The following is an 18,167-nucleotide window of genomic DNA, read 5'->3' on the forward strand; positions in this document are numbered from 1 at the left end:
GACGTTTGAGGGTGTCTTATGTTTTTCATCATCAAGTTATTTCTTTACAGATAAAATTTAATTGGCTTTTTCCTCTGCTCATATGGTATACTTTATGGTACATGTTTTCGTTTTTTCAGAACAAAATAAAAATAATCAAAATGATAAATGAATATGTTATTGAAAACCAGAATACGTTCTATAAACCATTGGAAAAAAAGAAGAAACTTCAACTTTTCTGTGAAGTTGTCATGAAAATCATTGGTTATATTGAAAAGGCAAATGAAAAAGTCAAATCTTGGGTTTTGATGTGTACCTACAAAAATGAACATCTTGTTGTTGAAACAAAGTGAGTGAGATTTTCCACATTTTTTCCTTTATACTTTATTGACCCCCTTTTTGATTTATGTATAACACAATTATTTTAATCAAGTCAGTGATTCTACAAAGTTAGTAATTAAATGTAGGAGTTTTTTATGCATTTTTGCATATAGGTTTTCACTGCCTTTTTATTGCTTTTAGTTTTGAATAAGATGAGTTTTAGTATCCTAAACTTTCATAATAAATAACTGAAATAGACCAATACTAGATAACACTTCCAGTAGCTCTAATTTGTTTTCCTTTTTTATTTTACTTTAATCTTCAGCTGGTATGTCCTTTTCCCTCATTATAGAAAAACATTTTAACAAAAATGATTATTTGTATATATGCTTCATTTTTTAGGACAATCATATTGGATTTTGATGTTTTTACTGCTAGTCCATTGGTTTTTGAGAAACGACTTACCTCTGCTGTCGGTTATTCGGTGTCTGTAGGATCTGGAGTACAATCCAAAGATATCAAGGACTATAAGTTCTTTCTTCAAAGCCAATACACAGAACCTATACCATATACGCTGATAGAAAAAGTTGGTTTTATTGGAAAAGGGACTTGGTTTTTAAACGAAAAAGTAAGTTATTAAGTTATTCTTTCCATCTCGAACGATTTTTAGGTTAAAATTAGCATTATTTTTATTCATAACATAAGTCAAATGTAATAGATATTTTACTCGCATCCTAATACCCATTTTTTGACCAAACCACGTTCCCAGCGACTTCTAACTGCTCTAAATCGACTCGTTCTATTTTTCAACTCCTCGCTACTGTATTAAAAATAATCTTTATCTGGAATAAGGAGATCACTTGGTGTGAGCAAACAAGTAACATTTTGAAACAGAAGATTTTTCATTTAAAAGAACTTAAATTTCCTTCTGGTACAGAGAATGTTGGAAATTTCTTTTCTTTAGTTAGGCAATTACTTTTTTATTTTCTGGTTTACAGATTCGCCACATTTTTTTTTTCAAAATTAAAATAAAATAAAACTGAAATTCCCAAAACTTTATTTATTTTTGACCTTCGGACCCTGTCTGATCTGCCATGAAAAGGAATTTTTTTAGGAAACTTCATTTTATAAGAGCATAAAAGGAGATGAAAGGGTACGGCCTTCTCTTTTTCCCATTGATTTTCTTGTGTGTATAAACATTCTTCAAAACATTCTAAATTTTCTCCAACATTAAAGTTTCAAAATGACAATTTTTTTTTTCCATCCTCCCGTCCAACTCCAAATTTCTGTAAACCAGAAGAAAAAAAATACTTGCCTAGTGTGCATCCTCCTACAGTGAAGCCCAGAAAAGAAATTTATTAAGACATAATAAGAATCCTCCAAATGTTTAGGGAAAACAAAAAAGAGTATGCTTATTATCAACGACTTTACATCTACTGCAGATTTCTTACTAATAGTTTTATTTTGTTATTTCTATTTAGACAGACTTGGTCAAGGCAGGATTCGAAAAATCAGATGAAAAATTTATTCTTGGAGACCAAAATAAATTCAAGCACTTGTGTCTAGACGTAGATAGTTCCTTGTTTAAAAAGGAAAATTGTATCGAAATCAATAAGAAGTAAGAAAAATTGTTATGGTCTTAAAGAGGTCATGAATAAAATTTAATTATTGCTGTTCCCAGGAAGAAAAATTTAGGGCTTTTAATAGCTTTTTGAATATGGGGCACAGCTAGAATGGGCCAAACCAGATTAGACATGTAAAAAATCTAAAATTCTGCCAAACATATACTTCATTTTTGAATTTCCTTAGGATATACGAGCTGTTAGAAGGATTTGGAACAAACCAATGGAATGCAGAATTTTGCTTTGCTTTCATTTTATCAAGATTGCTACTGGCTGGTTCTCCTGCCTCATTGGATTCAGGTATTTGAATCATATTTGAAAAGTAGACCTACCTGGAGGACCTGTAAATTAACCCTTGTCCGTCTGTCTCTTACCAGCTTTTCTCGAGATTGGCTCATTAGTTTTTTCTGACTTTTGACACAAGATGCAAAATTGTAATGCCCACAAAATGTGACGGACCCTGATTTAAAAAAAAAAATATTTTCCGTCCAAAATGTCAGAAAAACTGGCTTTTAGGCTGATTCATTAATTGCAACAATGGATCAAATTTTGGAAATTAAGTCTCGATTGTTGATAAACTATTTCTGATATTTTTGTCAAATTTTGATGACCTTTTGTTGTTATTTTTTTCAGTCCCTATACTTCTGTTCTATATTTATCATTAGGTGGGTCCAAAAAATGCATTGTGCTTATTTATCAGATTTTTAAGTCCTTCAAAAACAATGTTGAACTTCCAGTTTATACAGGCTCTAATGCTTTTTTCAATCCTTCTAGGCGAGAGCAATGTTCTTCTCCTTCATTCTGGTTCCGAGGTAAGGAACGTTGGAAAGACATTGCTTCAGAAGCATATAACCTTTGGACAAGGAGCAAGTCTCCAACACAAATTAATTGTATCTGGTGGGAGTGGATCTTCTTCTGGGACAAGCAGGTATAATGCTTTTAATGACATACATTGAGCAAAAACAGTCTATAGAGTGCTCAAGAAAAGGAATTAACTATGAATTGCTACAGTGTTTCATGCTATGTAATTGTTGGGCAATTCGGTTGTGTATTTTCTTGCAATAAAAACTAAAAAACAACAGCAACCGAATTGCCTGATTTTTAAATTGAAGATTTATTTAATTTTGGATGGCAAAACAAAATAAGTTTTTGAAACTCTAAATTTTGAACTCATTTTTAAATCTTTATCAAAAAGATGAGATTAATTAGAACTTTGGATTGCTAGACACTCAGTCCTTAATGGTATATATAAACCGTATTTCATTTTAGTCGTTCCCTTCAAGAAATTTGCAACTCGTCATCAATGGTTCTGTGTGTAAACGAAACAAAGAATGGAGACAGTCAATCGGAAATGCTTATCCATTTGCACGAGAGATTTTTCCAAGGCACCAAAACTGGAGGTCTGGAATGTTCGGATTGTTCAGGGATCGTCCTGTCATCCAATTATAAAGAACCGCAAAGGTAAAGAAAGAAATTGGCAAAAGTTTGATTACACCCTAAAAGTCAGATTTGAAAAGAAAAAGAATAAATAAATTAAATATTGTATACCTTTAGGGAGATATATAAGTTCGCAAGTTCTTCTGTTAATTTGTGAAAACTTTATAGACCTTTGGAAATATTATAATCCTCACAAAAATTAAGTTTTTTAGACATTTGTAATTTTAAGGGTTTTTAGACATAGTTTTCTTTTGTTTTCAAAAAAATAAGCCCACTTCTCACAAAATTTAATCCTTGCGAAAGTTTACATTTCCCGTCCTTGCGAAAGTAAGTCCAACAAAAATTTAATTTACCATGAAAAAATTGAATTTGCCATGAAAAGATTGCCTCGCGAAAATAACTTACCAAAAAATTATTCCCCTTAAAGCCATAATAACAATATGTTATCGAGGTCTGGATTGCTGTTTCAAAAAATGTTTTAAACCCATTATCAAAAAATTGTTCAACTAAACAATAGAATATCCTCTTTCTAAAATTACATTTTCACGACCCGAAAGTTTGCAATGTTTTGACTTTTTAGAGATGAATAAGAATTAGAATGAATTGTCTGTGTTTTTAATACATAAGTGCGAGTAATATTTTGTTTTTGCAAAATAAGCAAAGAGCCTCATGGATGTATAAATTGGCTTTAAGGTAGTAATTTTAGATCACCATTTTGTATTTTTTAGATTGCAAGGTCGGGTGCTGTCATTGGAATTTGTCAAAGGAGATTATGACCGCCAGAAGCTTGATGAATTATATGAAGCTACAAATAGACATAAGGTTAGTAGTGAAAAAGTTTTTTCTTTGACAAGATAATGTCAATATCACACCATGGTGAGTAAAAAAATAGACATCAGTTTCTCTATTTGCCCGAGTTTCAATCCCATCGTTCATTACGTTAATTTCTTATGTACATTAATTACACTTCATGACAAAGAAAATGTAACAACTTTAATGACTTTGAAATCAAGACGAAAGGGATTATGGGATTGAAAGTCGGACACATTTGAAAAGTAATAATTATGACGTTTGCATAACAGAGCGCTATTATATCATTTAGAACATTGATTTGATTGGTATCAATATATCAGCCATAATTTGATTGCCTCAATTTACAATTTATTTACAGATTGAATTCGAAAAAAAGGTTCTGTAAACTGAGGTTGTAAAAATAATTATATCTTTAAAAATCATGCTTTAGGGTTTCTTGACTTCATGGGTGATTCACCACTGTTCGACCTGGCTAGACTCATTCAAGGAAGAAGAAAGGAAAATCTCCGAAAAATTAAAGCAACAGTTAAAGTGTTGCGAAGATGATAGATGGCATGATGCTGTAGCATTGGTGCTATTTACAAAATTTATTGTAAGTTCTTAATTTTTTATACAGGAAGTCGATAGTAAAATACCAGACATGTGGAGTGAAAGAATTTTAAAGAATTTTTGACCCTTATTCTTGGAAAGGGCATTTTTTTTAATTTCAACATGGAGACCACCTATTTTCTGGCTCTTTTTCGGGGCCGTCCATATAGTATGTACGCAAAAACTTTCCAAAATTTTGATACTGCCTCCACCCCCTTGTACGCAGAGAACAATAGAAATGATGTCATTTAAACAAAAGATGTATGCTTTCACTAAACCCCCTCTCCCTTCACTGTGTGTGTACTACTGGCTGTTTCAAAAAAAAGTGTACAAGTTTGAATTGAGATTGTGAGAAAACTATTAGAAAGGAGAAATGCCAACTTAAATTTTGAGCTATCATACTTTAAATTTGCTTCACGTATTCAAAAGTTATGAAGAAAATTAGAAAAAAATCTCGTTCAAAAAATGTACTTTTTTGAGAAAAAAGAGGGGATCAATATTCAAGCTCACAAAACACTAAAAAAAGCTTTATTTACGATATTTTTTCGTAACCTAAAGATTTGAGACCTTTTCAAATGTTTTGATTGCCAAAAGAATACAAAATAATCGGGAAAATGGGAAGGAATTTCACAATCATCACAAATACTCTAACTTTTTCTGACCAAAATTTTGAGTTTTCCAGGATAAGTGGGAATATTAGGAAATTTATGTACCAAAACTTTCTCCTAAAAACCCAAAAGCAAACCAGAAAGATTCGTTTCCAGCTAACATCAAGAAAATGTTCCAATATTATTCAAATTCACACACATGCATTTTGTCTAATAATAAAATTATAAAATTTGTCAAACAAAGTTCCAAATCATCTTAAAAAATCAATATTTTGGAGATCTTTCAACAGCAAAGCAAGTTTAGCTATCGCTTGAGAACTACCATTTCAGTTCGGCAAATTGCATAGTTCCGCAATGTTGTAAAATTTCGCAGCACTGTGTTGTCCAAAGGCCAGAGCAGCGAAATTAGCAGGGTAAAGCTGCTGAAAAGTCGCAAAGTTTTGCCCTGTAGCTGGCCTCAAACTGGGTTCACAAGTCCATCCAATCAAAATGCACCGAAGGAGAATCACAAAATTTGATTGCCTTTTCAGTGACGCATCGTATTCCCAAAAATAATCCGTATCTGAGAACTATTGAAAATATTTGAGCCATTGAAAAGATTTCGTTCTTTATGATACATGTATGATACACCACTTTTTTTATCACAATTTAGTTTTGCTCTTCAATCGGTATCAATTTTTCTTTGGTGGATGAGGTCCGAAAATTGAAACAAAACTATGAACGGACAGAGAGATCCTTCTGGCTCACTCTTGAGACGAAGCTCAGAGAATTTGTCAACAATTGTGACCGTGAAAAGGTAATGCAATAAATGTGATTGATAGTTTGATGAATACTTCATGTTAGGTTTTTTTCATATTTCTTGTTTAGAATGAATCCATAGATGTAATATTTAGTTCCATGTATCGTTTTAGTTACTATCTTGGTTAAAGCCAAACGCTTCCATTGGCATCAAGGATAAAATACCGGCTTTTTGTATAACCCAAGCCAAGTTTGATGAAATGCTACCGAAATCATCGGATGTAAGTCAAATTCTGTAATTTACCTACACCTTTTTAGGGAGAAATGAGCTATAATCTTGGGGTTTCGAATCCCCTGTCTTATTCTTCTGTGCTCAATTATAGGGGGTGGAATAAGCAAGGGGTGGGCACTCCGAAAGAAAAATCATAAAATGGGTGGATCATTATTGAGTGCTTTTGCCGTGATTTTCCCTAAAAAAACCTAGGAAAATCAAGGTTTTGGCACTTTTCCGGAAAATATATCTCTCTCATTATAAAATGCTATGGGGTTGTTTTGTACCAAAAATTGCAAAGTGACCCCCCCCCCCCACACACACACACAGAAGAGTATGTTGTAGAGATGAATACCTGAAAAATTGATTATTGGTTTCATTTCTATTTTTAACATTAAAAGCTGAAAAAAGGTCTGAGCTTTTCCTTTTAATTTAGATGTTTTCAATTTCAGGAATTAAAAAGAGAACTTGGCAGTTTGTCTGAGCAAGCTTACAATCAATCAATCAAATTTAATGATAAAAATGATAAAGATGATGCACATGAAGAAAATGGCAATGACAATGATCCACAAACAACTCAAATCAAATCAAATTCTATAAGAAGTAAATAAAAACTCTAAAGTTTTTAATTTGTTGTAGTAAAGTTTATTATTGCACCATTTTTAAAATAGACCTTAGTCCTCTTTTGTGCTAAATTGTAGGGGATGAGGTAGGTCTCAAGGAAAAAAAAAAACAATAAGGGGGTCACAAATAAAGTGCTGTTGGCACGACTATCTGAAAATACTTGGATAATGAAGGTTTTTGGCACTTCGTAGCACAAAAATCATAAAATAGGTGTCGTTATTAAGTGAAGTTGGGGGTTAAAATATTGCCAAAATATGCTGAGTACGAGTTTTCTTGGCTGAGGGTTACATTTGGGAGTATTATGTTTATTGTATATCACTTTTTATATTAGGTCACAAGATTCCTAAACATCGAGTGTCAGAAGATCTGGTTAATTGGTTGGATAAAGTTCGAGGTATATATCAACAATGAAGCTTTTTGTCTTTACCTATCAACCTCAACTCTTTTGATTTCCATGTGTTTCAATTTTTTAAATGCTTAAATTAAAAGGGTTGTGTGAAAATGCTTAATCGACCATCAAAGGGTTGTTTTTTCCTTTATATCCCGAAAATTAGGTACAATAACTCTTTATGACTTAATGTCCAATTTGACGCAAAATAGGCAAAACCTTTGAGTACAATGTTGAAAATTTGAAAAATTGTAATTTTTAACAAATTTTTCTAGAAAATCCAAATGAATATTTAAGTCATGAAATTCCAAGAAGAGAAATCATTACTGACGATGAAATTGATTTAGAGTCATTCCAATACGACATGAATCAAACCTTACAGGGTATGGTCTGGTTTTTTTAATTAAAGTTAAGGTATGTCATAAGGTTAAAAAATTAATTTTTTTTCAAAAAAAATTTTTTCCGGCCGATCTAGAAAAGAATGCTTCAAACTTTCTTTTTGTCTAAAAACGAAATTAAAATCTTAAATAGTTGCTGAGATATTAGCGTTTTAAATTTTAGAACAGATTTGAACTTATAATTGGCTATTTGCATAAGACAAAGAAGAATATTATAATTTCTTATTCAATATACTAAATAAGATTTTAACGAACACCATCATTTAGGAAATTTCATGGGCTTTCAGAAAATATATACTCTTTTTCGGAAGTTATTAACAAAAGAAGAGAAGGTGTCAATTAACCTTATGACATACCTTAAGTAGAATATATTAATGACCTCTGATTTGCTGGTTTGTAAATACTATTTTGTGTTTGACTGTATAGGGTTGGAAAAAGCAGGGGTTTGGTACTACAGGGATAATATAAATATTGGGGTCATAATAAAATGCTATCAGGCATATTATCTGAAAATAATGTAGGGACAGTGTATGTATGAGGTGTGGATCTGAATAAATGAGAATTGTAATTATATTGATTGTTCATTATGTATTATCATAGTTACTCATCAAAATCCGACGCCACTCGAAAATATTGAAGAACAATATCGATGTTTGCCGCCGGTGGTAATTGAAAATTCGAAATTGAAAAGCCCAAAATCGAAAATTGAATATTTGAAGGTAGTGATATTATTTATAGTATTGATATTGACAAAAATATGACAGAAAGGTCAGGCGTCAACTCAATCTTTCTCAGATAAAGTCGAAACAAAAGTCTTGAAAAACGAATTTATGGCAAGGGACGTACTAAAATTCATAGGTTTGCCTCAAACCGCCAATTTTAATTCCAAAATTAAAATATGTATTAGCCACACTTAATCTTATGGTGAACAAAACAATTATTAGATATTTATAAGATAATTTTTGTAGATTGTAGATTTTTCAGAGATCTTTTTCTCTTTTTACTTTTCTCGTCGACATTTTGCTCATTACATTTATTACAGGGAAGTAAAGAGACCTGGGATTCGATTGTATCAAAGAAAAGAAAATTAAACCTCCAATTGGATGTTCAGAAAAGTTGGGATTGTACACCAAGTAAGACAAATATTCTTGTAAAATATTCTTTATAAAATTCAAAAGGATAATTTATTCTTTTTCTTTATTACGTGCTTATCGACCAGGGAAAATCCATTTCGTTCATCGGTTAAAAAGAATTGTTCTAGGGTTTTTCGAAAATTTCGATCCTGAATGATATAGACAGGAACCCGTCTTGTATTTTGAATCTGTTGTATACTAGAGGGTTCAGAGCTCAACATTAAAATAGCTCAACATTTTTTGTCGTTTTTTGCCTCGTTTGCCAAGAAAGAAGTTTAATATTGCAAAATTTTGTTCCGAAAGTTATAGTTCACCGCTGACTCAATTACATGTTTTGATTTGTAGATTTCCTTCTCTGGAGGAAGATTAAAAAATTTAAACTTTGGACTGTAACTCCTTTTACAAAATCTTTCTGGAGCCGAAAGCTCCATAATGAAACATGGGAACTTTTTATGTAATCTTTTTCGTCTCTGTATTAGGCATCAAGGTTCCTGTTAACCCAATGGATGTTGCAAAGAAGGCAGGAGATTGTTCAAGTAAGCCAGATTTCCGATATTTTTGAATTTTCTTTAACTGTATTTGTTATTATTATAGTCTCTTTAACTTGTACTTCTATTACTCGAACGCCCCCTTAAAGCCACTTTATACATACACGAGGCTCTTTGTTTATTATGCAAAAACAAAATATTACTTTCACTACTGTATTAAAGACGCAGTCAATTCATTCCAATCCTTATTTATCTCAAAACATTGCAAACTTTCGGGTCTTTAAGTCAGAAAATCCGTTGAGAGATTTGAAGATAAAACTTTTGTTGTGAGTTTCTTGGCATTTTTAACAAAGATCTGTCATTATAAGTTTTTTTTGAATTTATTTTATGAAGAGTAATTAGCAATTTAATTACAAAAAATGACTTTATGAATCTTAAATAGACGTTGATAAATTATTATAGAACCTCTTTTTCAAAAAATGCTTGGTTTTAATGGGTAATTATTCTTTTTGTTTCGAATCTTTTTTAAACCTTCTGCAAAGGATTGAACTATCTAAAAAATTTCGGAAAAATTTTCTAAATTGATGTATCTAAATTTATGACCCTTTTTTAGATTCAGGAATATTTGGCCTAACAGAAAATGTATAACATGTCATGATTTTGCTGCGTAAATCAGTCAGAAAAACACATTTTATACATAGCAAATATGAAAAATTCACTATGGTCATAGTCTGGAGATCCATACTCTCTATTCAAACTTACACCACATAAGCAAAAGTCCCATCAGAAGCTACTCATTGAGAGTATGGTATTTTTGACCCAGTTTGAATTTGTTTACATTTGCTTTGAATTTCGTGCCAAAAAAGCCGTTGATAAGATTGGCCAATCGCGTTCGAAAAAAGCCAAAATCCAAGTTAAACAAGGTTGGAATTTTCAAAACCCATATTGAAAAAAGCCAAAATCCAAAAATACAATGACAGAGTTTTGAGAAAAAGGGATCTTAAACGAGGTTTTTATTTTTGTGAACAGTCACGCGCTAGCCTAGTCTCGATGGCTCTCGACGAAAATTAGCGACTTGTCAGGGTACTTATCAATTACTTTAAGGGCAGAAATAACTTTCGCGAATTTGCTCAAAATTGCGAAAGTTTCTTCCTTTAAAGTATATGAAATTATAATTGTAATTTCTAAGCCTTGTTTTGTTTAACTTTAAGCTGTTTCCATGAATGTTGGTGGTGAATCTACGAAAACTACTGAAAAGAAAAAAAGAAAAACAGGTATAATCATATCATTTTGAGAAGAGAAATCTTACTGAAGAAGATGCTAAAGCATGAAATCGTTATCATGTCTTTTTAATATACTTACGTGCGTGAGATATGGAAATAATTAATAGCTTTTGAAAATTTACTTCGAGGTTTTATTTAGGATTCATGATAGGTGTCTTTCGGAAGAGTTTAATTTTTCACCTATTATCCCTAACAGGTGTTTTCAAAAAATCTTTTTCAAGGTTCTGTCAACCAAATGGTTGGTTTTCCAGATGGAGTGTTCGGTGCCAAGGGTAAGTTAAGTCTTATTTTCACGTAGCTTATTTCAGGAGGGATTTAACTTTTTATAAATATGAAATTCTATTTTCATCAAACGTATCAACAATAAGTGAATACATTCAATTTGAGTATTCAATTAAGATTTTTTCTTTTCTTCTTTACATTTTCAGGAATGTCACCGATAACATGTAAGTTCGTTATTCATACTGCTTTTCAGACATTGATTGAAAATTGATTCAAAAGATATTTTAGAAAACTCCCACTTTCAGCAGTACAATTCTTGTGGGGATTTTCGCTGCTCGTCAAAATTTGGCCCCTTCGGTATTTTGACCCTATTATTTAAAATCTGCTTGTTTTTTCTGGTTTTATTAGACTTTCCCCCAGAGAAAAATCCGTTCATAGGGATGGAGGATGAATTGTCTAGAGAAGATTGTCCAGGGAGTGAAAAATGGAAACTTCCAGGGGTACCTTGAACAGCCAATTGCCACTTTTCTCCTATTTTAATTTGTTTTGAGAATGTTATTTCAGCTTGTTGTTTATCGAGTTTTTATTTGAGTACTTTTTCCCTCCTTAGCGACACCATTGGATGAGAATTATGGCACAAAACACAAGAGACAGACGGACTATCCACTCAGAAAAAGGAATGGGGACCATTCAAAAAGTACGTACGCTCGAAAATGGCAAATTTTTGATCCTCCCCTCCCCCTTGTACGCTTTCGTAACTTCAGATCAATTTTATTAGAAAGAATACACGCTTTTTCTTTTATAAGAATAACTTCTATAAGAAAATCAGGGTGAGATTTCGGGTTTAAAACAATAGGCCTATTGTTTAGAACAATAGAAAAATAAGAATAATGCTTACCCTCAACCAAAGTACACTATTCTTATAAAAAAAAAGCGTGTAGTCTTATTAAATATCAAGGGGTAATTTTTAAAAGTTCTTGGAAAATTAATTTGATAGGTAATTGTAAATTGAAAGGTAGACGAACTCCCGATACCCCCATTGAATTGATCAATTAAGGTAGACGAATTTAATCTGGCTATCCACTTGGAAAAAAATAAATATCCTTTAGATTTTCCAGCTTTAACCCCCCCCCCTGGAAAAAATCGTCCACGCCCTGTATGGACACGAAGGAAAAGCTCATTGCTTGAAATAAAAATAAAGTATCAAAATCTAAATATCTAATTGTTAACCTCCGTTTTAGATCTTAACAGCCAACAGAAAAGATTTTGCCCATGCATGAATAAAGTAAGCACTGCAATTTTCGAACTTTGCTTCAAATTTCTTTATTTTTAGTGGGTATCTTAAAAATTATTGAGAAAAAGTGGTTCGCTGAAGATGATATTGATTCTCTAACCCCTTTTTTCGTTTTAGGATAAACCTTTACAGCCATCGATATCGTGTGATAAGGTAGGTTTCTGGTGATACAAGATCCGTTTTGTTCTTTGTTTTACCATTTTATTTAGCATCTTGGTTTTCAAAATAGTCTTACACCCTTTAACCTCAAACTTCTTTATTCCTTAGTGTGGATCGCCTTATCATCTTGAATGCACCGGATTGGTAGCTGTGCCAGACAACACGCAAACTTGGTAAGTAAGATTTAATATTTTGAAAAATTATACTGGATTATTTGAACAGAAAAATATTTTAAAAGAGAACAAATGAACAAATAAATATTAGGAAGCACTGTTGCAAATTCAAGTTATTTTATCATTTTAAAAACCTATTTTTTATGATTCTTTTTCTTGAGCACTGTTTGACTTGTTATAATTTTTACTTGATGAACCGAACAATGCTCCTTTATTTTTAGGTTGTGTAAAGAATGTAGGAAGTAAGCTTTTTGGATATCTTTTGCAATTCATAATATGATGATTTTCATTGACGATGAAGTTCTCAAGTTTGACGTATTTTTGGTGTTGGCAGAAGAAGATAAAAGAGCAACAAGAAAAAGGACGTAACCTGTGATGATATTCTTTTGATACTTTTATTGGTAGAAAACAATGCAATGTTTTCACTTTATATGTAAATACACTACTAATTTATTAACCCAAAAACGATATCATTGATTTATTTAGTATTCACTTTTATATGTAAATACACTACTAATTTATTAACCCAAAAACGATACCATTGATTTATTTAGCTTTCACTTTTATATGTAAATACACTACTAATTTATTAACCCAAAAACGATACTATTGATTTATTTAGCTTTCACTTTTATATGTAAATACACTACTAGTTTATTAACCCAAAAACGATACCATTGATTTATTTAGCTTTCACTTTTATATGTAAATACACTACTAATTTATTAACCCAAAAACGATACCATTGATTTATTTAGCTTTCACTTTTATATGTAAATACACTACTAATTTATGAACCCAAAAACTATACCATTGATTTAAAGTCTGTCCCAAAAAGCCTATGGACAGTTTACTTTTGTTAGTATTATGTTATCATCTTTTTAACATTATATAACCTTTGAATATACACGTACAAATGATTTAGGCCATGATGGCCAGACCCCTCGAAACGTTTCAATTTTTTTCAAAATATCGGTGAACAAACTTTGACCATTGATTTTACTTAGTCAATTTGAGGGTGCTGGTTCCAAATCTCAATGTTACCAAGCTTGAAACCCACAGTTTTTGCACAATTTGCGTATTTTTTTAAGGTTTTCATGATTTTTGGGGGATCTTCAAAATCAAAAAAGACCTATAGCACGTGATTTTGCTCTTCAAACTAAGCAGAAAAATGTATTACATCGAAGTTTCAACTTTTCTTGATCAAAAGTTATGGGCGATTTGGTGGTCAAAAAAATGATGAAAAACAGGGAATTTCCCCAAAATCCGCATAATTTATGCAAATAATCTTACAACAAAATAGCCCATATCTCACCGACATTTTTTATTTATTTTTTTTGAATGTTTAAAGAGATGAGTGTTTACTTTTGCATACTTTTAGGATGGACTTATGCTTTCATTTTATCTGTATATCTTACTATACTAAATGAGTTTATGAAAAATGTCTGTAACGCTAGCCCATTAACATATGTTAAGGTTTCTAAAATTTGAACGCCGCGGCTGGAAAACCTATCCACCTTCGATACAAAAAGTCTCGCGCTAAGTTTGACAAGCGTAGAAAACTCGGATTAGAGAAGACTCTACACTGCTATTTGTAAACGAAAAAAGTTCTGACGTCAATTTCATGAAAAAGTACTGCGACGTCACAAAGTTTCAAATAAAAAGATGTGGCATTTTTGTTGCACGATTTCGAATTATCTTATATCAACACACGCAACAAGCCAACATTGTTGTTCGATGATTAAACTTCGTCTAACATTATTTAAAAAGGTTTCAATGTTGGTTGCATTGCATATGCGCCGGTCTTAAGCTGTCCGCATGTGAAGCCAACAAATGGGTAAACCTTCAGTGCTCAATCGCAAAGCGCGAGCCTCTCCTTCACAACTAAGGCTTTTTCTTTCCTAGAAGCAACCCTCTCACCACCTCAGACACCTTTGGGGGTCTGCAACGACGGGTACTCTCGATAATTTTGACAGGGTCACTATGGCATTTCATTGAACACAAACTTCCGTTATCTTAAAAAGACATATCGTCGAGGCTTACAGACACAAAATTTTGACTAATGTAGAAAGTTTAGAAGTATAATTTTTATTATTGTATTCGGCATTTTAAGCCGAAACAATGTCAGGAATTAACCGACATTATAGTATTTTAAAGGCTTTTGACGTGCAAGCAAAACCGTTAACCGGCGTTTGCGACGACGGGAACCGTCTAGTATACACTATACTATTTTTTTACAGTGAAAAATTTATGTTTTATTTCAAGTAAAATGATTTCTTTTTCTTGTTTTTATTTTCCGATACCAGCATGTTGTTCTTAACTTTTTTAACTACTTTTTTTGATCTCGTGCTCCGAAAACAATTAAAATGCTAGATCCTATCCATCGGCACGAAATTTAAAAAGTCAAATTTTTGCTTCACTTTTTTTTGCTGGAGAAAGCTTAAAGTTCAAGAAAGTTGCCTATCTAGCCCTTCGGGCTTTACAGATATCTGTGTTAAAACTTTCTTCCACTTAATTGATAATTATAAGTTGTTATGACGTTTCAAACTGTGAGAAAGATGCAAAAGACGTGTTGTGTATAAGAAATTTAATGTTGACACAGTGGAGCCAAGACACTCAAGTCCTATTTATGTTAATTTCAGCTCTTCTGGGGGCAGTCTTAAAAAGATATTTCCAATTGAAAATTTTGTGTCACTATAAGCATTTTTCCTGAATTTCTTGTCTAATTGCGGACAAAGCTAGAACACCAATTGTTTTCTGAAGCAAAGGAAATACAATGATCGCTCTCCATCGTTTTATGAGTCGTTTATCCAGTGTATAATAAATCTTTGGTGAAATTAGCCTTATTGGGGATGAGACGCCGAAAGAAATATGATTTCCCCCATTTTATGAATTTTTGCCCTTAAAGTACTGAAAACCTCCATTTTCCTTGTGAGAATCAATAAAACCACACGTAATTATGACCCCCTACCCCCATAATGATTTTTCTTCCGGAGTCCACCCACTGGGGTAAGGACAAGGTACAGAGAATCAAACGTTTGGAAGTGCTGTGAATTTTTTCCCTAAGCGACCTTAGTCCTCATCCAGCGTCCCATAACCTGATAACAGCTGTGGAGTTTTTTTAACGCAACACGCTGAAGCTCTAAAGATCGCTGAAAACTAACATCTGAGGAAAATGGTCATGTCGCTATGAGAAAATTTCAGTCAACTTTTTGTCGTGCGCCAAAATTATTAAAATTAAAATGGCGCTCCATAAAAATTGCGTTTTATAGATAGGAATTAAAATTCTAACCCACAATGCTTTGCGACTTGGAGGCTTTCAAAATATTTAAATTTATTTTGTGAAACCTTTGAAGTTTTTTCTGACCCAAATTTTGTCGGCAATGACACCCTTCCCTGTCCAGATTGCACTCGGGCCCATTCTTCTATACGCGGTCCGAGAATAAACGCGCGACCATATTCTTCAGATTGTATATTTTCGCCCACGTCTTTAGAGCTTTAGGGTTTAGCGTACTGGGCTAGAAAATACACAATCTGTTATCATCAGGTTAGCGTCCCAAGCCCCAGTAGCCATATATTGGAGAATTATTTTCTGTAATAAAGAGAACGAATACCTTAAGGGAACAAATTTTCGCTGGAACTAATTTTCGCGGTACGAGGGTATGAAATTGCTGGTGCTTTTTGCGAAACTAATTCTAATTTCATTTGCCTAAATTCTTTCATTTTCCTAGGGTTTTTTAAGAATTCCAATTTAAAATTTCCATTTCGCGGAACTGACTTTTGCGGTAGACACCCAAAAACGCGAAAATTAGTTCCCTTAAGGTAACGTGTTATCCCCGTGGAAATATACCTCTATTTGATGAAGCATAATGGATATCTATTAACTAGTATTAATACACATTTTTTTATAAAAAAACCTAACTTTAGGCTTAAGGCAGGACGGGAGTTGCAAAGGGATTTCAAGATTTCAGCCCAAAAGTTGATTATAGATTTTGAGCCAACATTGCTTCGACAACTCCACAAATTTCAAATTTTTAACTTGTTTTATGTCCAAAATACCTTAAATTCAGTTAGGCAATTTAATACCAAAAGTGCGGCAATTACAAGCTTGATACTTCCCATTTTACTATACAACAATGCTGAAACCTTGTGTCTGTATTCGAGAAATGTGTAGGGTAAACCGTTTGCACGTATTTCCCTACATAACCAGCACATATGATCTTCTTGATCGTCCTTCTTTGAAAAAGATTGATTACTATGTTTTCCACGGACAGCTATCGTGGCTTGATAATGTTGCTAGAATGCCTTTTGAAAGGCTACCTCGAAAAGTGTTGTCGTCCTGGCTATCGACGGCCTAGATGGGCCACCTGAGTTTACCTACTCTCGGGTACCTAATAGCCGGGGGGTTTGGAATAAGCGGGGGGGGGTTGGAATAAAAATGTCCTGGGTGGAAAATTTTCGAAAAATTAATTAGCGGGGGGGGTGGCTATTAGATACCTGAGAGTATGGCCGTGGTGTTCTCAAAGCTTTGAAAGTTGTTAATGTTAATAGAATTGATTGACGTGGTCTTACACTCGATCATGTTGCATGGACAGGGTCGGCGAAACGGGGGGGGGGGGCTTTTTTGCTCAGAAAAAAAAACCAACCAACCATGGTGGCGCCTCCTTAGCCACTTACTATTTGGCCCCTCCACTTTCAAAATTGATTCGCCGGCCCTGATGGAAAAATGTTGTTGACGGGTTACAGAGTTTATGAATTTTGAACCGTTTTTATAGACATATCTGTATTTCTTTTTTATTTGTCATAGCGCTGTGATTTCCTGGATTTTTATGTTCTAGCTTTGTCTAGGATGGTTAGTCTTCAGTCTTACTATCGAATTTATTTTTCCTATCGTTGGGACACAAGAACACAGAGAACACAAGATTCAGCTTTACTATTTTAGAATTTATTTTTCCCATTGCAGTGGACACAATAACACAGAGAACACAAGATTCAGTCTTACTATTTTAGAATTTATCTTTCCTATTGCAGTGGACACAAGAACACAGAGAACACAAGATTCTGTCTTACTATTTTGAAATTTATTTTTCCCATTGCAGTGGACACAAGAACACAGAGAACACAAGATTCAGTCTTACTATTTTGGAATTTATTTTTCCTATTATGGTGAACACAAGAACACAGAGAACACAAGATTCTGTCTTACTATTTTGAAATTTACTTTTCCCATTGCAGTGGACACAAGAACACAGAGAACACAAGATTCAGTCTTACTATTTTGAAATTTATTTTTCCCATTGCAGTGGACACAAGAACACAGAGAACACAAGATTCTGTCTTACTATTTTGAAATTTACTTTTCCCATTGCAGTGGACACAAGAACACAGAGAACACAAGATTCAGTCTTACTATTTTGAAATTTATTTTTCCCATTGCAGTGGACACAAGAACACAGAGAACACAAGATTCTGTCTTACTATTTTGAAATTTATTTTTCCCATTGCAGTGGACACAAGAACACAGAGAACACAAGATTCTGTCTTACTATTTTGAAATTTACTTTTCCCATTGCAGTGGACACAAGAACACAGAGAACACAAGATTCAGTCTTACTATTTTGAAATTTA

At 32.9% G+C, this 18,167-nt stretch overlaps 1 protein-coding gene across 1 annotated transcript; it reads left to right on the forward strand.

The window, feature by feature from the left end:
• The first annotated feature begins 126 nt into the window (after window positions 1–126).
• LOC136824006 (uncharacterized) lies at window positions 127–13,891 on the forward strand. Its single transcript, XM_067080167.1, has 24 exons — window positions 127–328; window positions 703–928; window positions 1,782–1,918; window positions 2,110–2,222; window positions 2,697–2,850; window positions 3,192–3,383; window positions 4,088–4,181; window positions 4,603–4,764; window positions 6,021–6,164; window positions 6,280–6,387; window positions 6,830–6,980; window positions 7,333–7,395; window positions 7,665–7,772; window positions 8,388–8,506; window positions 8,830–8,920; window positions 9,400–9,456; window positions 10,620–10,682; window positions 10,913–10,963; window positions 11,120–11,137; window positions 11,524–11,610; window positions 12,155–12,198; window positions 12,325–12,360; window positions 12,475–12,539; window positions 12,761–13,891. The coding sequence occupies exons 1-24, from the start codon at window positions 141–143 to the stop codon at window positions 12,783–12,785; spliced, it is 2,496 nt and encodes an 831-aa protein (XP_066936268.1). The 5' UTR covers window positions 127–140; the 3' UTR covers window positions 12,786–13,891.
• The last annotated feature ends 4,276 nt before the right edge of the window (window positions 13,892–18,167 follow it).

Source organism: Clytia hemisphaerica, unplaced genomic scaffold, assembly GCF_902728285.1.
Source record: "Clytia hemisphaerica strain Z4C2 unplaced genomic scaffold, Clytia hemisphaerica genome assembly, whole genome shotgun sequence".
NCBI lineage: Eukaryota > Metazoa > Cnidaria > Hydrozoa > Leptothecata > Clytiidae > Clytia > Clytia hemisphaerica.